Below are 18,443 nucleotides of genomic sequence, written 5' to 3' on the forward strand. Positions count from 1 at the left end.
CATCGAACTCCTTAAAAAGTTTATCCAAAGGACATGTTGGGAACAGTGTAAAAATGCGGTGGCGAGCTACGTTCAGGGACACAAAAGAAAACGTTTACGGCTCTACGCCAATTGGAGGCATGGGAATGAGAAGCCTCCAGAAATTGCAAAGTCTAAACCGTCTAATGCCGCTGGTCCCACATTCGCCAAACGATAGCTGTAAGCAGTTTGAAAGGCACTGATTTCATTTGTAAGTCTTCACCTTTTTTTTGGTAGAGGCTGGTTGAGTCTTGGAGACAATGTCTGGCTTCCCATTGGTAGGTTGGTTGTCACCATGGGTCTTTTCTTCAGAGGAGCTCTCGTCCTCATCGAGACATGGCGTTGTCTTCGAAAGCTCTGGTGTTTGGTTGCGAGGCTCCCCGACGGGAGCGGATTCTTCCGACAGTTTGTCCACATTGTGCAGAGTTCGTTCCAATTTCTGCACACGCATTTCTCCTTCATCATCATAGTCATCCAGATCTGACTCATCTTCATCCTCCTCACATTCGCTGTCAGCCTGAGCTGATTCTTTGGTGAAATCCTGGCAAAAGGTGTGTCAGTTTAAGAATTGAGAAAACCGCGCCCGCAGTCAGACAGGGGTAACACGCCGATAAGGAGATCGTACACTCAACCGGTATTTCTACATCTAACCTAAGCGGAACACAAGAAACAGGATTAAACGGCGAGAGGAAGGGATTGAGGTCGCAACAGGAAGATCTGGTCGAAGGAAGAAAACAAGTCCCACCTTCTACTGAAGGTCGCCAAGCAAGATGTTCATCCTGCAGCAACAGCATGCCATACCTGATTGACTTTTTGACCAAATTGCATTTGCAAATTGGAGAAAAACAAAGGTTTACTATCTACATTTCATAGTGTGCGTTCTGGCGACCCAGCTTCGCCTCATGCATCTTAGGTTTTATTGGCCGATAACATTTCAGTTGGTGTGGCTATGTCAATGTCATCTGCCCACAGCCCGTCTGAGGTGTCTCATCTCGAACATGCGGAATTGATAATCACACTCGGGTGATAAGATTTTATGCATGTCATGTTAGAAAAATAGATTGTGGGATGCTATTGTGACATACTGTAGAGGTCGGATGAAGCTTGAAAGGTTTCATACTTTAGTATCCTTGAATATGCAAATTGCCACCCAGTGCTATATTTTTGCATTTAGTGTTATTTGGTGACGTTAGTGGTGGTAATAAGAGGTGGATTGGATTATTTAAGGCACCACTGATGCCCGCAACTGCGTTTCATACAATAACAATTTATTTTTAAAAATGCAGATGAAAATTCAATACAGAAAAAGTACATTAGTTTTGGTGTGTGGACTGCGTCCCAATCAAAATAGAACATTAATTTATGGTTATTTCAGGTTGAGGTACTGAGGTAGGACATCATCCCAGAACTCTTCTGAATCTCCAGCTGCATGACCTTTGACTCCTGACCTCTGTCTCTTCTGGGTTTTAGCACTTTTCTTTTTGGCCTCTTCTTCTTCCTCCTCCTCTTCTTCTTCTTCATCGTCAGTATCTTCTTCCTCCTCACTTTCCTGCTCCTCCTCTTCACTCTCCTCCTCCTCATTCTGGTCTTCCTCTTCATCATCTTCACTTTGCTCTCCCTCTTCATCATCCATTTCCTCACTCTCTTCCTCTTCACTCTCATCATCCTCTTCTATGCTTTCTTCATTTTCCTCCTCTTCCTCCTCCTCCTCTTCTTCTTCTTTTTCTGCCTCCTCCTCACTTTCTCCCGTTTCACTTTCAACTTCCTCGCTGCTTTCCCCTTCTTGAGTGTCTTCATGCATGCCATCGGTTTCGTCTGAAGATGCAGAATCCTCTTCGTCTTCCTCCTCCTCCTCTTCTTCAATTGTACCCTTTTCTTCTTCTTCTTCGCCTTCTGATTCATGACCTGACTCTTCCTCTTCATCGTCTGTCTCTTCTTCAACACCCATCTCTTTGCTTTCCTTCTCTTCATCCTCTGTTTCTTGACCGGCGGTCTGGGTTTCTGACTCTTCTTCCTCCTCCACCTCCTCCTCCTCCTCCTGAGAACTTTCACCTTCTTCCTCCTCATCAGTTCCCGGCTTAAGGGTGTCACTGTCATCTTCGGTGACTTTATCAGAGGTCTGACTTGCCTCCTCCTCTTGCTCACTTGCACTCGTCACCTTCTTAACCTGGTCTTCCTCTTCCCCATCTGTACCTGCACTTAACTGTCCGTCCGGACCCTCCTCCTCCTGCTCCTCCTCCTCGCTGTGTCGGAATGAGTCCTTAATTCTTTGTCTACCTATTTTGCTTGAATGCCCGCTGCCGACGCTCAAATCGGACTGATTGTTGTCAGATAGGGTCGCTTTGTCATCGGTGACATGGTGGCTGCTGAAGGTCGCCGCTGCCGAGAGCAAGGAAGCGGCTCCAGCAAGCAGCGGCAAAGACGCCGCGCCTTCAGCATTTTTGGACTTCGCCACTTTTTTGTTCTTCTCGTTTTTGGATGTTTTCGGGTCTTTGGAGCAGATTTTCTGCAACTTTGTTTTCCCCTGTCGTAGGCTCACGTCCTGCTCGTCACTCAAACTTAAGTCTGAAAACTGCCCTGGGACTCGGGTTGGTTGTCCTTTGCATTGCTTTGAAACCGCTTTTTGCTCTGGTTCGAGTTCCTCGCCATCATCCGTTTGCCGACTCCTGGGTGGCGATTCCTGAAGCTGCCGCCTGACCGTTACTTTCTTGAAGTCTCTTGAACTCTCCCGAGACTTCCCAGAAACGGTGATATGGTTCTCCTTGTTTTGCTTGGTCATCTTCTGAGAGCGAGCACCGAAGCTCCTCGCGAGCTTGGACGGCTCTGCTTGGCAAGCGGCCACAACATCACGGTTACGGAATAGGGGTGTTGAAGAGAAACCGGACCGCTCTGAGAGCTTTCTCTCTTCTAACGGTTTCTCTTTTTCACTCGTTACGGTCTTACCACGTTTACTTTTCTTCTATCCAGAACCAGAGAGAAAGAAGATAGAAAAGAAGCATGCATTAGCGAGTGAAGACATTTCGCACAGAACAATCAAACAAGTTCAAGACATAAAACCTGAAGTTAAAAGGCTACAGTGTGGAAGGGTGTCAGCTGCTCTCTTGGAGCTGACACTTGTTAGCACAGCAGCACTATATCACTATGAAAGAGAAATCTTAAGCAAGAATGTGCTGCTGTGTGGAAGCTCTCCTATAAAAATCTAAGCAGGTAATCCAAACAAGCGTGAGTCACCTTTTGAAGAGGAGAAAGTGTGAGGGTTTTATCACCGGCATCCATCGTCATCACATGCGTCTGCTGGTCAAAAAATACAGGCGGAGCCATGAGAAGAAAAGTCATCTTTGTACACTTGGAAGGCATCCCTCTGGAATTATTTCACTCACCATATTGAGGAAATCTGTGGTTTCTCCCAAACCTTTCACACTGTCTGTGTCACTCAGGCTCTCCACAACCTTGTCAGCCTGGCCCGCAGATGGTTCTAATCATGTGTAACACAGTATGAGGAAGAGCCATGAGTCAGTCAAATCTACTGCAAACTTTCAGGGCTCTCAGTTTGGACGATTAGAGAGATGGGCATTTGGAATAGCTCTATGGTAATATTTCAATAACTTTGTCATTGCTTTTAGGATTACTGGATGTTGGTAAGTCAGCGAACCAGAGAGGAGGGGGTGAGGTAGGTACCCTTGTTGCCATCTTGCTGAGCACTTTGGAACGACTTTGTGAGGGCCAGTTCAGATGAGGGCATACTTGGCACTGCGTCACTTTGTTCCGGTGACAATTCCTTTGGTGGTGAGATGAAGAAAGCGTTACGTACAAAGCCATACATAGCAGAAGTACACGGGCACGTGTCGAACCCACCCTCTCCCTGCGGCGAACTCGGGCTGGGTTGGAGGTGTCGCCCTTATCCCCCAGTAGCTCCACGTACGGCCTCTCCAGGTACTCTTCAGTCACATCGCGATCTTCCAGCAGCACAGCGGCGCAGCTCGCGTCTCTGGGTCGCGCCAGCACGACCATGTGGCAACCTCCGCAAACTGCCTGCAAACGGTGACCTCATTAAAGCTACACGCAAAAAAAATGCAGTATTTTTACTTAAGTCGTGCTTTTTTTTATACCCAATTTCGCCAAAAACACCGCAAGATCGGAGGAGGTAAGGCCGGGGCAAAATGTTCACTTTGTTATTAGTGCCTACTACAGCAGAGATACGTAAGTGCGGCAGCAGCAGAGGGCAGGTTGAAAGTGGACAATACGTACACAAGATGGACATACGCCCATTACTTTCCGTTAGTCAGAGATAGAGACAAAGACAAGAAAAATAAAAGAGCTGTCCACTGAGCCACGATATAGCACCAGTAATTTGACAAAACATTTAGATCGGAGCCATAATAAAGTGAAGTTAGCAAAAATAAAACACGCAGAGCATTGCGAGTGGGGATAAAACCAAGCTCAGGGATGCCACGTCCACCTCAAGAGTTGAGGAGACTCGTGGCCGAGTATGTCGTACGGAGAAGATAAGCTGCCGCTTTCCACAGTGGATTCGCCGGCATTTTGAAACTAGCAATAATGGCAATGTAAGCTAACACATTTTTACTGTACAATTGCTATTAATGATAGTCTACAAATAGTTCCGGTCAATGCGTATGAAGATGAAGCATACAAAAACTCAGTACGTTAAACACAATAACGATGAAACGTCTGTCTCTACCTGGCCGACTAAACTCAAATTGGAACAGTAACATTGAAATTGCGGAATGCATTCACTGTTTCTGCCCAAAGCATAAACAATGCATCATTATGCCATGAAGCTAAGAAGTAAAGGGACTACAGTACAAAAAAAAAAGAAATCATTTGTAGTGTTATTAGGCTTAAGCCAACCTTCCACTGGATGTGTAATGAGCTACGTTTCGAATAGCAAATCCATATTTCCAGTTATGTCGGTGAGAGTAATACAAAAGTGATGCAATAGTAGTGGAATGTCTTACATTTCAAATACTGTACAGTAATATTGTATGGTAACTGATTACTTTGAAATGACAGTAATAAGTCATAAATAATACATTGAGCTTTTGAAATAACTTGCCCAACACTGATGGCATCACATGTGTGATTTTACGTAAAGGAAACCACCTACTTCCTGGACCAGGCACTTGATGAAGCGTGTACACAGAGTTGGTTTGAATTGGTTGGTAAAGTTTTCTTCTCCGAGACCCAGTTTGCCATGTCTGCCATCACCAAAGGTATAAAGGAGGCCGCTGTCTGAAAACGGAAACGAGCAATAACCTTTACTGACATAACGGCTTTAAAACGCAATTGAGACCAGGGGGCTGATATGGAAAGGGAATGTAAAAAAAAAAAAAAAGCCACAAATGAAAAGCAGTCCCAAATGACTGATTAATTAAATGATAGGTTTGTTGGTAAGTTAGTGCGAACCAGTGTGTAAGAGTGAGTTCTAAAAAGTGTATTCTAAAAAGTGCTTCTAAAGACGTTATCAATTTTGCTTTGAAGGCAAATGGAAAAAAAAAGAAAAAAAAAAATCTCAGCAAGAATACATGTGCCCCCATTCGTCTAACCCAGTGGTGGGATATAATGTCCGGACTTTTAAGAAACACGAAAACCCGTCCCTGGCAATGAATGAGTTCATATATTTTAAATAACGTGATCGTTTTGAAATTTGTCAAAATGCGTTGTTTGCTTCACGAGGCAATGAAGCCAGCAAAGCTAAAGCGGCATTTTATTTTATAACACTGCTTTTGACTAAATAATTGGAAATTGATTTGGTTTGTTATAAGGTGTGCAATTTGCAATTTGCAACTGAAGCTGAAAAGTAACAAATAACCTTGACGTCAAATTGAATCTGTTGGTGAATAAAAGGGGAAGTTCAATGCTAATACATTTTAAATGATTTTTTTTGTGTGTTTCCACAAATACTTGCAATGTGGGTCCTTGGAAAATTTGCCTTGACTCCAAAATTTTTGAGAAGCCCGGGTGCAGGATTGCGACTAAAATTGTGTTCATAAAATAAACATCGAGATGATTGATTCATCTATTTTCATCCAGCTAAAGGGGAGGGCAACATTTTGTCCAGTATCGACCTCAGGTATCGATCGATATTGACATCGCAGCTGCTTTCGGTCTTGCATTGCCAAGGACACATGATTAAAACAAGAAAACGGGGTAAAGCTGTCAGAAACCTGTGATGAGCGCCGAGTGGTTTTCGCCGCACGCCACCTTGCACACTCGACCCTTCTTGAAGTGCTCTATCCGACGTGGCAGTCGCGATTCGAATATGAATGTCCCATGGCCCAACTGACCAAATTGACCAAGGCCAAAGGCATAAACGCCATTCTCTGAAAGACAGAGAGCGATATTCGACGCTGCCAAAAAGCCTAATAAGCAATTTTTTTTTTCTTTTGCCCTTACCCGTGAGGGCCACGGTGTGTCCGCCGCCGCAGGCCACCCGAGTGACTGGCTCGGGTATGCTCTTCACAATCTGAGGGACTCGATGACGAGCCAGCTGGTCTGTGCCCAGGCCCAGTTTACCGCTGTCGCGCTCTCCAAATGTGTACAGAGATCCATCCACTTTCACAAAAACAGAAAAAAAAAAACCCAAACAAATCCCACAAGCTAAGATTGACTAAAATCCAAAATAGCGAGCACTAAACTCTCTCACCAAAAGATTGCACATACATTTAGCAAAATGTGTAACTGGCAAAAGTATATATATATATATATATATATATATATATATATATATATATATATATATATATATATATATATATATATATATATATATATATATATATATATATTGGTGATTTAAATTTGGGATGTGCTGATAGCAAAGTATCAATAGCAGACCAAACCAAGGTGCTCGATACAGTCATTAACCAAAGGCATACAGCTTCCAATTAAGATCCAGTTTATTGTAAGTGTATGTACAGAAATAATCAGAGGTGGGAACTTTGTCAGCACCGACGGACCAGAGAATGATGGGAAAGCTAAAAATATAACTAAAACTAAAACGCCAGAATTACAATTTTCATCCGTCGTTGGAATCATCGTGATAGACATTACATCAGATGTCCATCATATGTCCATCAGCCTGCCACGCCCTATTTGCTTCCTTAATTCAAATGACTTGTCAAATGTTTGTGTATATTGCTGTATCTTTATAGTACAAACTGCGATCGGCAGGTTGAATGCAGTTAATGCAGACCAGATTTGCATTCTTTCTTGATTGGCTCTTGGCTAGGAAATGCGAGATAGAAGTTTATTAATTCCCTAATTAAAGACATTTTTTAGTCAATTCAACCTTAGCAATACTTTGTATGACAGATGAAATTGAGACAAATGTTACTGAAACTGTCCTCTGCCGTCGTCTATAGCAGTGGTTCCCAACCTTTTGATCACCGCGGCACGGTCAACGCCTTAAATTTAGACTGCAGACTGGGAGGGGAGGGGGGGGGGGGGGGGGGGGGGGTTGCTGTCTGCTCTAAAAAGCACATCATCCTTGTCACTACGCCTCAGATTTATATTGATTTCTATTGCGGACCGGCGGGGGGGGGGGGCGCAGCTGGCTGCTTTAAAAAACCACATCACAAACGTATGGACGGGGCTTTCTGTCGCTGTTGCACCTTTTGTCCACTTTTTTTTTAATCGTGCGAGGAAAGGGGAGGGGAGTGGAGCGAGCTTGCTGCACACAGTATGGAAGAGTACTACATGAGTACGCTGCCAGGCGCTATACCGCACAAGCACACAGATTGGATAATTTCCCACGGCACACCTGCCAATACCTCGCGGCACGGCACAGTGGTTGAAAAACACTGGTCTATAGGCAGGCAGTTAGAAATGAGAATGTCGTGTAAAGCATGACAATGTCATCCAGTGCACATGATTGTTAATTGCACTCTTGTCGCCTGTATTACATATGATGATGTATTCTAGCCTACGGTTAAACCAATTAGCGGGCTTTTGTTTTTGTGTTAGACGTATATTACTGTGTTGTGTTTCAATTGCAGAATAACTGTAGAAGCAGAGACATGGTGGTAACTTTAAGGCTAAGTACTAAAACATAAAAAAGAACTAGTATGAGTGCAGAGAGAAGTAAACCAGCGCCTGACGAATCACAGCCCGTGAAAAATAAATGTTAAATGACGCCCTCTTAGTGGCGGCGGAAGGTTGGACAAAAATACACTGACGACTGACGGACCGACGATTACAATGTCGTACGGCTTGAAAAAAAGTGACGGACGGACGATGACGAAAAGGGGGTGGGGCTATGTCGAATGTAGGAAACTGAAGAATGTATGAAACTGTCTTTTCCATATAGAAGTGTCCAATATGAACTTTCAAGTCTTTTTCTCCACAGGCCATGTATGGGATATAAGAAGGTATCTTTGCTTGTATTGCTCATTGAAGTTATGCTTCTGATATAGGCAAAAGAGAATTATATATTATATTGTTTTTTTCTTTGTGTGTGTGTTATTTTAAGAGTCGAGACTTGACTCAAATCCGTGATTAATGAGAACCGTAAGTTTTCTTGTACCGCTAATCGCCATTGTTGTAGCGTAATCTTAAATGAAAATGCCAGAACGCCATCTATACAGTTAAGTCCGCCTTTAAAATAATCTCCTCATTATATTTTTGTAAATTGTACGTATCAAAAGTACCAGTCCATGGCATATGGTATCGTTGAGGGCTCGTTTTGGTATCGGTAAGAGAAAAAGATGTTGAACAACTCTAGTTTACAGCATGGAACATTTGGGAAAGCAACCAAAGACCAAAGTGAAGTTTGAAGTAATAAGATTGGAAGTGTTAACGTAAGATGCAAATAAACAAATTGAGATACAGGAATGCAAACCAATAATGAGATTTTAGGGGGAAGCCATCAACCAGAGGAAATTAGATGCACCTGTCCATCCCGTGTAACATTCTGTTGCCACAGTACACAACAATAAACCATAAGAAAACAAGACAATGCTGCTTTGTTATGGATATGACTCGATAAGACAAAGTGAGTGCAAAGAAGGCCGGCCTCAGATCATTCAAAATCTACAAAATTGCATTGCTGAATAGACCATACAGAATATCAATAAATTTTGCTTCTGGCATTTCAAAAAAATGTTCACGCAAGTGGGAACCTTCTGCTCTACCCACTACGTTTCATTTTGCCTTTGCCTTCCAATAAGCACAGTCTTGGTTATGCACAGTAGTGTCGGTACAAATGGCCTTAGGTTTGATAAAATCACATACAAGCCAAATTCATCTATTTGCTACACGAAAACACAAACTTATCCGAGCAGCAATTTTGCCAGTTCGACAGAGGCGTCAACCTTTCGTAAATCTGCCCCCCCTCCAAAAAATGATGAAAAAGCCAACAGGTTCCAGACATTCCAGCTCACCTGTCACGTAAGCAGAGTGGTAGTATCCACAGGATACCCATGCAATGGGCTGTCCCGCACTGACCTCCTGTGGTGAGCATGCATGGCTCTCCTTTCCCAAGCCAACTTGTCCCTCGGAGTTGTCACCCCACATGAACAGTTCACCGCTCTCTTTAGATGGAAAAAAAAGAACAACAACACATTCACAATATCTGCTGGAAGTACAACTGAAAGACTATTTCTATTGCTGATGTGGCTCTTCTTGTGCCTGTTGTCTTCTTGTGCGCATCTCGACAAGCTCGGTGTGCACAGCGCTTTTAGATCATCTCTATCGGGAAATGCTACAACAGAAAAAATACGTTCCCTGGTTTTTTTGCAGTTAATGGGGACAAAACACCCTGCCCCGAGAAAAGTGAGATCCGCGAAGTCGGGGAACCCCCACAGGAATTTTTGCGCATGTGAATGTGGGTACCGGATTTTTTTTAATTTGTAAAAAGTATTTATACTTTACACATTTGAGGCAAACATTACTGCAGTACATGTTTACTTAAATCGTTAATTTGTAAACCTTACACAGTAACTGTACTGTTATCCCTTCCTGTTTTCTTCCCTTAGCCCAGCCCTTCTGGGAGGGCGCGAGGCGATGCCAGGAAGGCGCGGATGACCCCAGGGAAAAGGATGTTTTTGCCACGCGAAGTGCAATTGTGAAAATAAGGATCGGCATTTTTTTTTCAGGCACTGAAGCACTTTGGGTTTTTTATGCTTGGACAAACATTTAACCTGTATACACACTGTGAAAAAAGTAGTAAACGGTTGTTGAAAGTTGGTTTATATTGCTTTTTCCTTTGGTCAATATTAAAAAGTATACAGGTGTAGGTATACTTACACCATATTTATATATAATAATCTTATTTATGGTGAGCGTGGCAAGTGAGGGGACGCGAAATGTTTTCTCTTTTCTAAGAGGGGCTTTGCACTGCCTTAAGTAGTCAGGGAACAACGGGAGCCAGAATTGTCCTTTCTGCAATATAGTTTTTTTTTTTATTATTATTTTTTTTTTTTAATGAAAAAAAATAGCAAAGCCCCAAAGGCGCAAAAGAGCAAAAGATGAAGCGCGAAGTGGCGACGGAACAGTGTATAACTGACTCTACTCCCATGACTCAATGGAGCTGTAGCTGCCATTAACAGCTGACATCTGACCTCAAGTGTCTCACCAGTGAGGGCAGCTGATGTGTTCGAACCAGCAGCAAGCATCTTGATTTGCCCACAGGAGTCAAAGAAGTCCAGTCTCTGGAAAGACGTCCGCTCGACGCAGTCACCAAGGCCCAGTTGACCCTCACTGTTGCCACCTGTGGCATATACATGCCCCTGAGCTAGACAGGAAAGAAAGTCACGGGAAGAGTGACAAAAAGGGACTGCATGTGATTGTGTGACGCTGACCTGTACAGATGAGCGTATGGTTCCTTCCGCAAGCCACGAGCTGTACATTTTCTGACTTCAGAGCTGAAGACAAATAAAACATACATGAACCATTGGCTCAGAATGCTCATCACAAAAGGTGGACTAAGCAGACCTCTGACACAAGTGGGTTTGTTGACTGTCACTTTGGAACCCAGACCGAGCTGTCCCCAATTGTTGCTGCCAAACATGAAGAGTTTTCCATTTTCTGAGAGACAAAAACAACAGCTAGTGTAGCTTTTTTTTAACGATTAGACAAAAGAGGAACATTGTTACAGTCTTGCGCATATTACTTAACAGCTGAGGTTGTTACCAAGTAGCACGTACCTGTTATTAAGGCAGTATGTTCATCCCCGCAGGCAATTTTTTGAGGAATGTCATTTTTAAGCCAAAATTTACTGGGAATGTTGTCTGCAAATTTACTCTTTCCGAATGTAAAAACTGCTCCTGATTCTGTAAGACAATGACAAAAGCAGATGTTTCTTTGTATTTATTTTTTTGCGCATGAATTCATCACCAATCAAATGATGAACAAACAAGGCGGAAAAATCTAATAAGCACAGTATTTATTTGTGAAACAGTGCATGGTATTGTATCATATGAACATTAAATTAGCGAGTTATATGCTGGGAAATCCGTCGTTTAAATACATTTGGTTTCGACTTTATAGCGTTGCTTTCAAACGGCAACTTATGCAACGAAGACAGAGGAGGAAATCTTAAATCAAACACGCGTCAAAAAGTGCGAGAATCTTTTTCTTTACCGGGTATCTCATCCACCTCCTCCTCTGCCATCTCTGCGGCACTTTAATCCGCTTTAGTTGGCGCCCCGGGCGGGTTTGAGTCCCTCTTGTTTGTGATTTGATAACCCGGAAGTAAACACAGCATCACCTTGGCTACAATCATGTGACACTTAAAGGGACCGTGCTCCGTCTGAGCTTCCTGCAACCTCGCGTGACGTTACGTTTACTTTCAATCAAGTTTGGTCAGACGCAAATAAAAGTTCACTCACACAACGTCATGCTGTTTAACACATGACATCACTAATCATTTTTCTTAAGGGGCCAGGTCAAATACTGAAATATTTGTAACATGTCGAGGGTCACACCAACTTGCTGAAATTGGTTGCCTTTAAAAATGAGTTCAATCTATTTACGGGCGCTTGTCAAAAAATAGAGCATCATGAAACCATTCATTTATTTCAGTTAATACTATTAAAAAATGAAACGTGTAAGGCATACGATCATTCCTTCTACAAAGACTGAATTCATTTTTAATTTAGATGATTATATCTGAAAAATAATTTCTAGGAGTGGGAATCTTTTTTTTTCTTTTTCAACTCATTCCTCATTCCCAAAATCTGGTGGAGATAGGGAGAGTAACAAAATCCACCTTGCTTGAGGTCCATGTCAAGTTTCCACAGTCGTACAATGGAGTACCATGTCATCTGCTGGTGTTGGTCCTTTGTATTTCCTGAAGTCCAAGGTCAACGCAGGTCTTGACCAAGAATTTTCACAGCATGTCATGCTTCCTGTTGCTAAGCAGTTTTATGTACTGCAGATGCACATTTTATTTTCCAACACGCCTACAACGTGCCAAAGCGAACCAAACCACACTGCTCCTGAATCCGAGGTTCCTCTCCAGCACATCTGAATAGACTTTACCAGTGAGGCTGAGGTGTGTGATCCCTCTAAAGCTAAACACACCTTCCAGTCCCCCTTCTTGAAAAGTGGGACTGCCACTGCCAATCCAGAGGAGCTGGCCCTGATGTCCACGCAATGTTGCAGTGGCGTGCCAACCAGGACAGCCCTACAACATCTAAAGCCTTTAGGAACTCCAGGAACATCTTATCCATGCCCGAGACTTTGCCACCAAGGCGTTTTTTGACCACCTCTGAGACTTAAGCCCCAGAGATAGCCCACCTCTGCCCACCTCAGAGTTTGCACGATCTGTTTCCTCAATGGAAGATGTGTCGGTGGAATTGAGGAGACATTTGAAGTTGTCTGCCCACCGGCTCACAACGTCCCGAGTTGAGGCCATCAGCGCCCCAATGCCACTGTGCACAGTGTTAATGGTGCACTGCTTGCCTCTCCTGAAACACCGGATGGTGGACCAGAAGTTCCCAGAAGCCATCCGTAAGGCTCTCACCAACAAGCCCCACCCCCAAGCCTGACTAGGGAAAACTAGATCCAGTAATGTCATTCAATGGTCAATGGTCCGCGATTAGCTTGGTCCCTCACTTAGGACCTGTTTGCCACGAATGACAAATTAGCTCCTAGGTTCATTGGGATACGCAAACCCCTCCACCACGATAAGGTGACAGCCCACAGTGTACCTGTTTAATGACCATGGTATTCCTGGCCCTGATTGGCCAGCAAACTCGCCTGACCTTAAAGCTATTGAAAATCTATGGGGTATTGTGAAGAGAAGGACGGGCTACACCAGGGCCAGCAATGCAGAAGAGCTGAGGGTCACCATCAGAGCAAACTGGACTCTCTTAACACCTGAGCAGTGCCACACACTGATTGACTCGAATGCTAGCAAAAACTCAGGCCAAAGGAGCCCCACTTAAGTATTGAGTGCACTTTTCACACTTTTCACGTTTATACTTTTTGCTTGGACAGCGTTTCAAAAGCTCTTTGTTTATGTAATCTTCTGTGTAATATTCTGAGCTAGTGAATTTTTTTGTATTTTTTTTTTAATTACCGATAACTTTCAGATATAATCATCTCTAGTGTAAATTAAAGTGAATTAACACTTGAAACGTATCTGTCTGTGGAATGACTATATGGAGTTTTTTCTGTTTATATGGAGTTTTTTCTGTTTGAATACTATTACTGAAACTTATCAACTTCATGATATTCAATTTTTTTGGACGAGTATTCAGATATAATCATCTAAAATGAATCAATGCTTTCAATACATCAGTCTGTGTGGGATGAATGTGTGCATTACATTAACTTTTTGAATAGTATGACTGAAAAAAATCAAGTTTCTCATGAAATTCCATTTTTTTGAAGAGTATTTGTATTTAAAACAATTGTTTAAGTGTAGTGGTTCTCTTACAGATTTCATGCTATGCCATGTATTGCTATAGTTATATAGCCCAGTAAACCCTATTTAATGAAATCCACAGTAATGTTGAGACCACAAGACAAATTTTCCATACTCCTATAATAAAAAATCAAGACTGGAACAACAGTTATTGTAGTTTGAGAGCCTTTATTTCCATACACACACACACACACACACACACACACACACATATGTATATGTACATATATATATATATATATATATATATATATATATATATATATATATATATATATATATATATATACAGTATTCATATGGCATTTCATTTTACAGCAGTTGAAGAGTTACTATGCCATACGGTGAAGCATATTTAAATACAAAGCAATCACTTCACATCTGACAGAAGTCTAAGAAGGTTAAACAGAAACAAGGTGTGTCTTTTTCAGTTATTAATACTCTTCCCCTTCTTCTTCTTCTTCATCCCCAACGGTGTCTGTCCCCACCTCCTCGTAGTCCTTCTCCAGGGCGGCCATGTCTTCTCTGGCCTCAGAGAACTCTCCCTCCTCCATCCCCTCGCCAACGTACCAATGCACAAAAGCCCTCTTGGCGTACATCAGGTCAAACTTGTGGTCCAGTCGAGCCCATGCCTCAGCGATGGCAGTGGTGTTGCTCAGCATGCACACGGCTCTCTGAACCTTGGCCAGATCTCCCCCAGGTACCACAGTTGGGGGCTGGTAGTTGATGCCCACCTTGAAGCCAGTGGGACACCAGTCCACAAACTGGATGGTGCGCTTGGTTTTGATGGTGGCGATGGCGGAGTTGACATCTTTAGGCACCACGTCGCCACGGTAAAGCAGACAACACGCCATGTACTTGCCGTGGCGAGGGTCGCATTTCACCATCTGGTTGGCCGGCTCGAAGCAGGCATTGGTGATCTCCGCGACAGACAGCTGCTCGTGATACGCCTTCTCTGCTGAGATGACGGGAGCGTAAGTTGCCAGGGGGAAGTGGATGCGGGGATAGGGCACCAGATTGGTCTGAAACTCTGTCAAGTCCACGTTAAGAGCACCGTCAAAGCGCAGTGAGGCGGTGATGGAAGAAACAATTTGGCCAATCAGCCTGTTGAGGTTGGTGTAGGTGGGACGCTCAATGTCCAGGTTCCTGCGGCAGATATCGTAGATGGCCTCGTTGTCTACCATGAAAGCGCAGTCCGAGTGCTCCAGGGTGGTGTGTGTGGTTAAAATGGAGTTGTACGGCTCCACAACAGCAGTCGAAACCTGGGGTGCCGGATAGATGGCGAACTCAAGTTTGGATTTCTTGCCGTAGTCCACTGAGAGACGTTCCATTAGCAAAGAGGTGAAGCCAGAGCCAGTTCCTCCTCCGAAGGAGTGGAAGATAAGAAAACCCTGGAGTCCAGTGCATTGGTCAGCCTGCCAGTGGGAAGATAGTCAGGAGTCGGAAAAGGTTCATGTCTGAGCGCATTATCCAAATAAGCTCACCAGTTTTCGAACCCTGTCCAGAACCAGGTCAATGATCTCCTTGCCAATAGTGTAGTGACCACGGGCATAGTTGTTGGCCGCATCTTCCTTCCCTGTGATCAGCTGCTCAGGATGAAAGAGCTGACGGTAGGTTCCCGTGCGTACTTCATCTGATAAAACATTGACAAACGCATATTTTGCATACTGTAAATGATTGGCGGGTTTGTTGTATTGTGAAACGCTCGTCTCACCAATGACCGTGGGCTCCAAGTCCACAAAGACTGCCCTGGGAACGTGTTTCCCCGCACCGGTCTCGCTGAAGAAGGTGTTGAAGGAGTCATCTCCTCCTCCGATGGTCTTGTCGCTGGGCATCTGCCCATCCGGCTGAATGCCATGCTCCAGACAATACAGCTCCCAGCATGCATTGCCAATCTGGGCCCCAGCCTGGCCAACGTGGACGGAAATACATTCACGCTGCAAGAAGATGTTGTTCAGATGTTAAGAACAATTAGATCTGCATGTTACACTGTAGTTCCGTTACAAAGTATAAATTGTATGGGAATCGATCGGAATGTATGTGTTGTCTTCTCACCATGACTCTTGAAGAGGTCGCTTGTTCACCTGAGATGAGAGCTTGGGGATGTTGTTACATCCAAAAGCAGGACGCCGTTTTATAGGGCGGTGTTGCCTGGCAACAATCTGGCATGTTGTGGCAACCAAAAGATCTACGGAAGCAAACGCTATTGGAGGAGGAGAGCTGAAAAGCTCACACGGGTCTGACCTCTGACAATGGTTGTTGTTAGTAACCAGCAATGAGTGGCTGTGCTGCGAAATGTGACACGCAACTGCTGCGTCGCCTCTGGTTTCACATCTTACACGCACCTGCCTATCTTGTGTAGTATTAGAAAGGTGGCAAAAGAATTACACTTATTACTTTAAGTCTAAGACTAGTGTAAGAAAATCTTTCAAGACAGCAGACAAAAAAAAGATCAGTCCCGATTCAACCAAAGTTATAAAGTACAGGCTTGTAAGAATTCATTTTTACTCTCAGCTGTATACGATACCTGTTTGAATAACTTGGCACAAAAAAAACTTTCATGGACAAAATGTATCTTCCATCCTTGATTCCCCCACACAGTGCTCATTCTGTGAAGAAAAAAAAACATACGCTTCTTGTTGCATGTTGTTTTAGGCTCTGCTCACATTTTTACTATTGCTGTGAACTGAGTAACAAAAACTGTCAAATACGTCTCCAATTTTTTCTCGGCGGACACAAGACTCAACACATTTGCCATGAATCGTTCTTGGAGCCAAAATGATCTTCAGTAAGGTCCTGAATGGAGCTCACCTCATTGAATTGTCATTAATGTTCCCTGGAGCATGTTTTTCCGGGTTGTTGCTGTCCTTGTTTTTATTCCCCCTTAAATGACCACAAGATGTCACTTAATCTGGCTCATTTAACATGTCTTTATTTACAAACAAGAAAATGGGACACAGTGAGATGAGGAACTTAAAGGTCAAAAGCAGGTGTTCTCAAACTTTTTGGAGTCAAGGACCCCTTTTAAGGAAGCAAATATCCCAAGGACCCCCATCGCAAATGTTTGTGGGGGGAAAAACAAAACAAAACATTTAGGCCAAACATAAGAGCGCTTTTTGTCCACCAACAGATTCAATTTGAAAATAAGTATATTTTTTACTTTTCCGCTATACTGAAGTTTAGAAAATAAAAATGGCAAATTCCCTCGTTATAACAAACAAAAATAGAATTAGCTTTGCTGGCTTCATCGCCTCGTTGGCAAGCAATTTTAGACACATGATGCATTGTGACAAATTTTAAAATTATTAAATTTTTAAAATATATATTCAACTGGTTGAGTTGGGTAGACAGACAGCACTCTGTCGATTCACTATCAACAGCCGCCAGAGACGGCGCCAAAAAACAAAGACTAAACCGAACAGGGCACAAATCTGTTACTGTTAATAGATAAACTAAAGTTCCAAAACACCCAACTTATTTCACAGACCCCCTGCAGTCAGGCCACGGACCCCACTTTGAGAACCACTGGTCTGCACCAACGGTCTGCACTTTGTGTGGAAAGAAAATTGTGTCTGTACTTTCTATTGAATTAAAAAAATTGAAACCAAAAAAAAAAACAAAAAACAAACAAATTTGGAGCTGTTTGTTCCAGTGACTATTGCATGTTTGAGTAGGGCCTTCCAAGGTAGCCTAGTAACAGTCGACATTCCGCTTCCGTGGTTACTTTTTGTTGACTTGCACTGCACACCTCCTGTTGGAGGACAATTAGTCTAACAATCTCAAACAAACGGAATTGCTCTCCATTTACAGCAATTTGTAGATCCTTGACAAGTGTTTGGGCACCTTTCACCATTCATGGATGTGGAACACCCTCAGACAGCGGAATTTCATTTTGGGGGTTATAATCCGCTTCATTCCAAAATCAGTATATTGCAAGCATGGAAAGATTCAAAACGGACCTGTACGGACTCCAAAAGAAGGACCAAGAGTAGATGTGAAAACACATTACTAATTTGAGCTCATGTTTGACAGCTTTAAATTTGTTGTGACAGTCAGGGTTGTCCTAGCAAGACAGCACATTTTGTTCAACCCGCCTTCCTCATTCCTGTCAAGTAAAGGCCATTTTTAAAAATTGTTTATTAATTATTACTATTAATACTAGTTCATTTTTTTCACATGTGCATGGTGAACAACTTGAAAGTGATTTCACTTAAGTGCTAGAACAGGTCATTGTGCAACAAATTTCATGATATGCAGTGAATTTAAGAATACAAAGTTATGGTATAGAGCAGTGTTTCTGAAAGTGGGGTCCATGGCCTGACTGCAGGGGTCTGTGAAATAATTTGGGTTATTAATAAATATCTTTTCAAACAAGTAATACTGTCATTTATCCGAGCCAGTTCACCAGCTCCAATGGGGGATCCCCAGGTGTTCCCAGGTCAGACGAGATATAGTCTTTCCAGCGTCTCCTGGTTTGGGCTGTATTCATCTGATTTATGACTGTGCCCTAATTCTTTTATTTACCCGTTCATTTCAA

General features: G+C 43.1%; 2 protein-coding genes across 5 annotated transcripts; both read right to left on the bottom strand.

The window, feature by feature from the left end:
• Positions 1 to 1,269: 1,269 nt before the first annotated feature.
• Positions 1,270 to 11,762, bottom strand: rpgrb (retinitis pigmentosa GTPase regulator b). 4 transcript variants are annotated; one of them, XM_088408576.1, is made up of 15 exons: positions 11,617 to 11,762; positions 11,181 to 11,306; positions 10,969 to 11,061; positions 10,836 to 10,898; positions 10,610 to 10,768; positions 9,417 to 9,566; positions 6,433 to 6,591; positions 6,204 to 6,359; positions 5,144 to 5,268; positions 3,874 to 4,050; positions 3,697 to 3,796; positions 3,399 to 3,493; positions 3,250 to 3,309; positions 2,071 to 2,974; positions 1,270 to 2,025 (listed from the first exon to the last, which is right to left on the bottom strand). In XM_088408576.1, exons 1-15 carry the CDS (start codon positions 11,645 to 11,647, stop codon positions 1,385 to 1,387), a joined length of 3,039 nt encoding a protein of 1,012 aa, XP_088264702.1. In that variant the 5' UTR covers positions 11,648 to 11,762; the 3' UTR covers positions 1,270 to 1,384. The 4 variants fall into 4 exon arrangements, with proteins under 4 accessions (XP_088264702.1, XP_088264701.1, XP_088264699.1 ...); XM_088408575.1 differs by having other exon boundaries at positions 3,250 to 3,312; XM_088408573.1 differs by having other exon boundaries at positions 2,071 to 2,977; positions 3,250 to 3,312.
• A 2,456-nt stretch (positions 11,763 to 14,218) lies between these two features.
• Positions 14,219 to 15,996, bottom strand: LOC148426985 (tubulin alpha-1A chain-like). The gene is made up of 4 exons (XM_088407416.1): positions 15,962 to 15,996; positions 15,621 to 15,843; positions 15,391 to 15,539; positions 14,219 to 15,321 (listed from the first exon to the last, which is right to left on the bottom strand). Exons 1-4 carry the CDS (start codon positions 15,962 to 15,964, stop codon positions 14,341 to 14,343), a joined length of 1,356 nt encoding a protein of 451 aa, XP_088263542.1. The 5' UTR covers positions 15,965 to 15,996; the 3' UTR covers positions 14,219 to 14,340.
• Between the last annotated feature and the right edge of the window lie 2,447 nt (positions 15,997 to 18,443).

The sequence above is a fragment of the Hippichthys cyanospilos genome, chromosome 2 (genome assembly GCF_059441005.1).
Source record: "Hippichthys cyanospilos isolate Australia breed blue-spotted pipefish chromosome 2, RoL_Hcya_1.0, whole genome shotgun sequence".
In the NCBI taxonomy this organism is placed as follows: domain Eukaryota; kingdom Metazoa; phylum Chordata; class Actinopteri; order Syngnathiformes; family Syngnathidae; genus Hippichthys; species Hippichthys cyanospilos.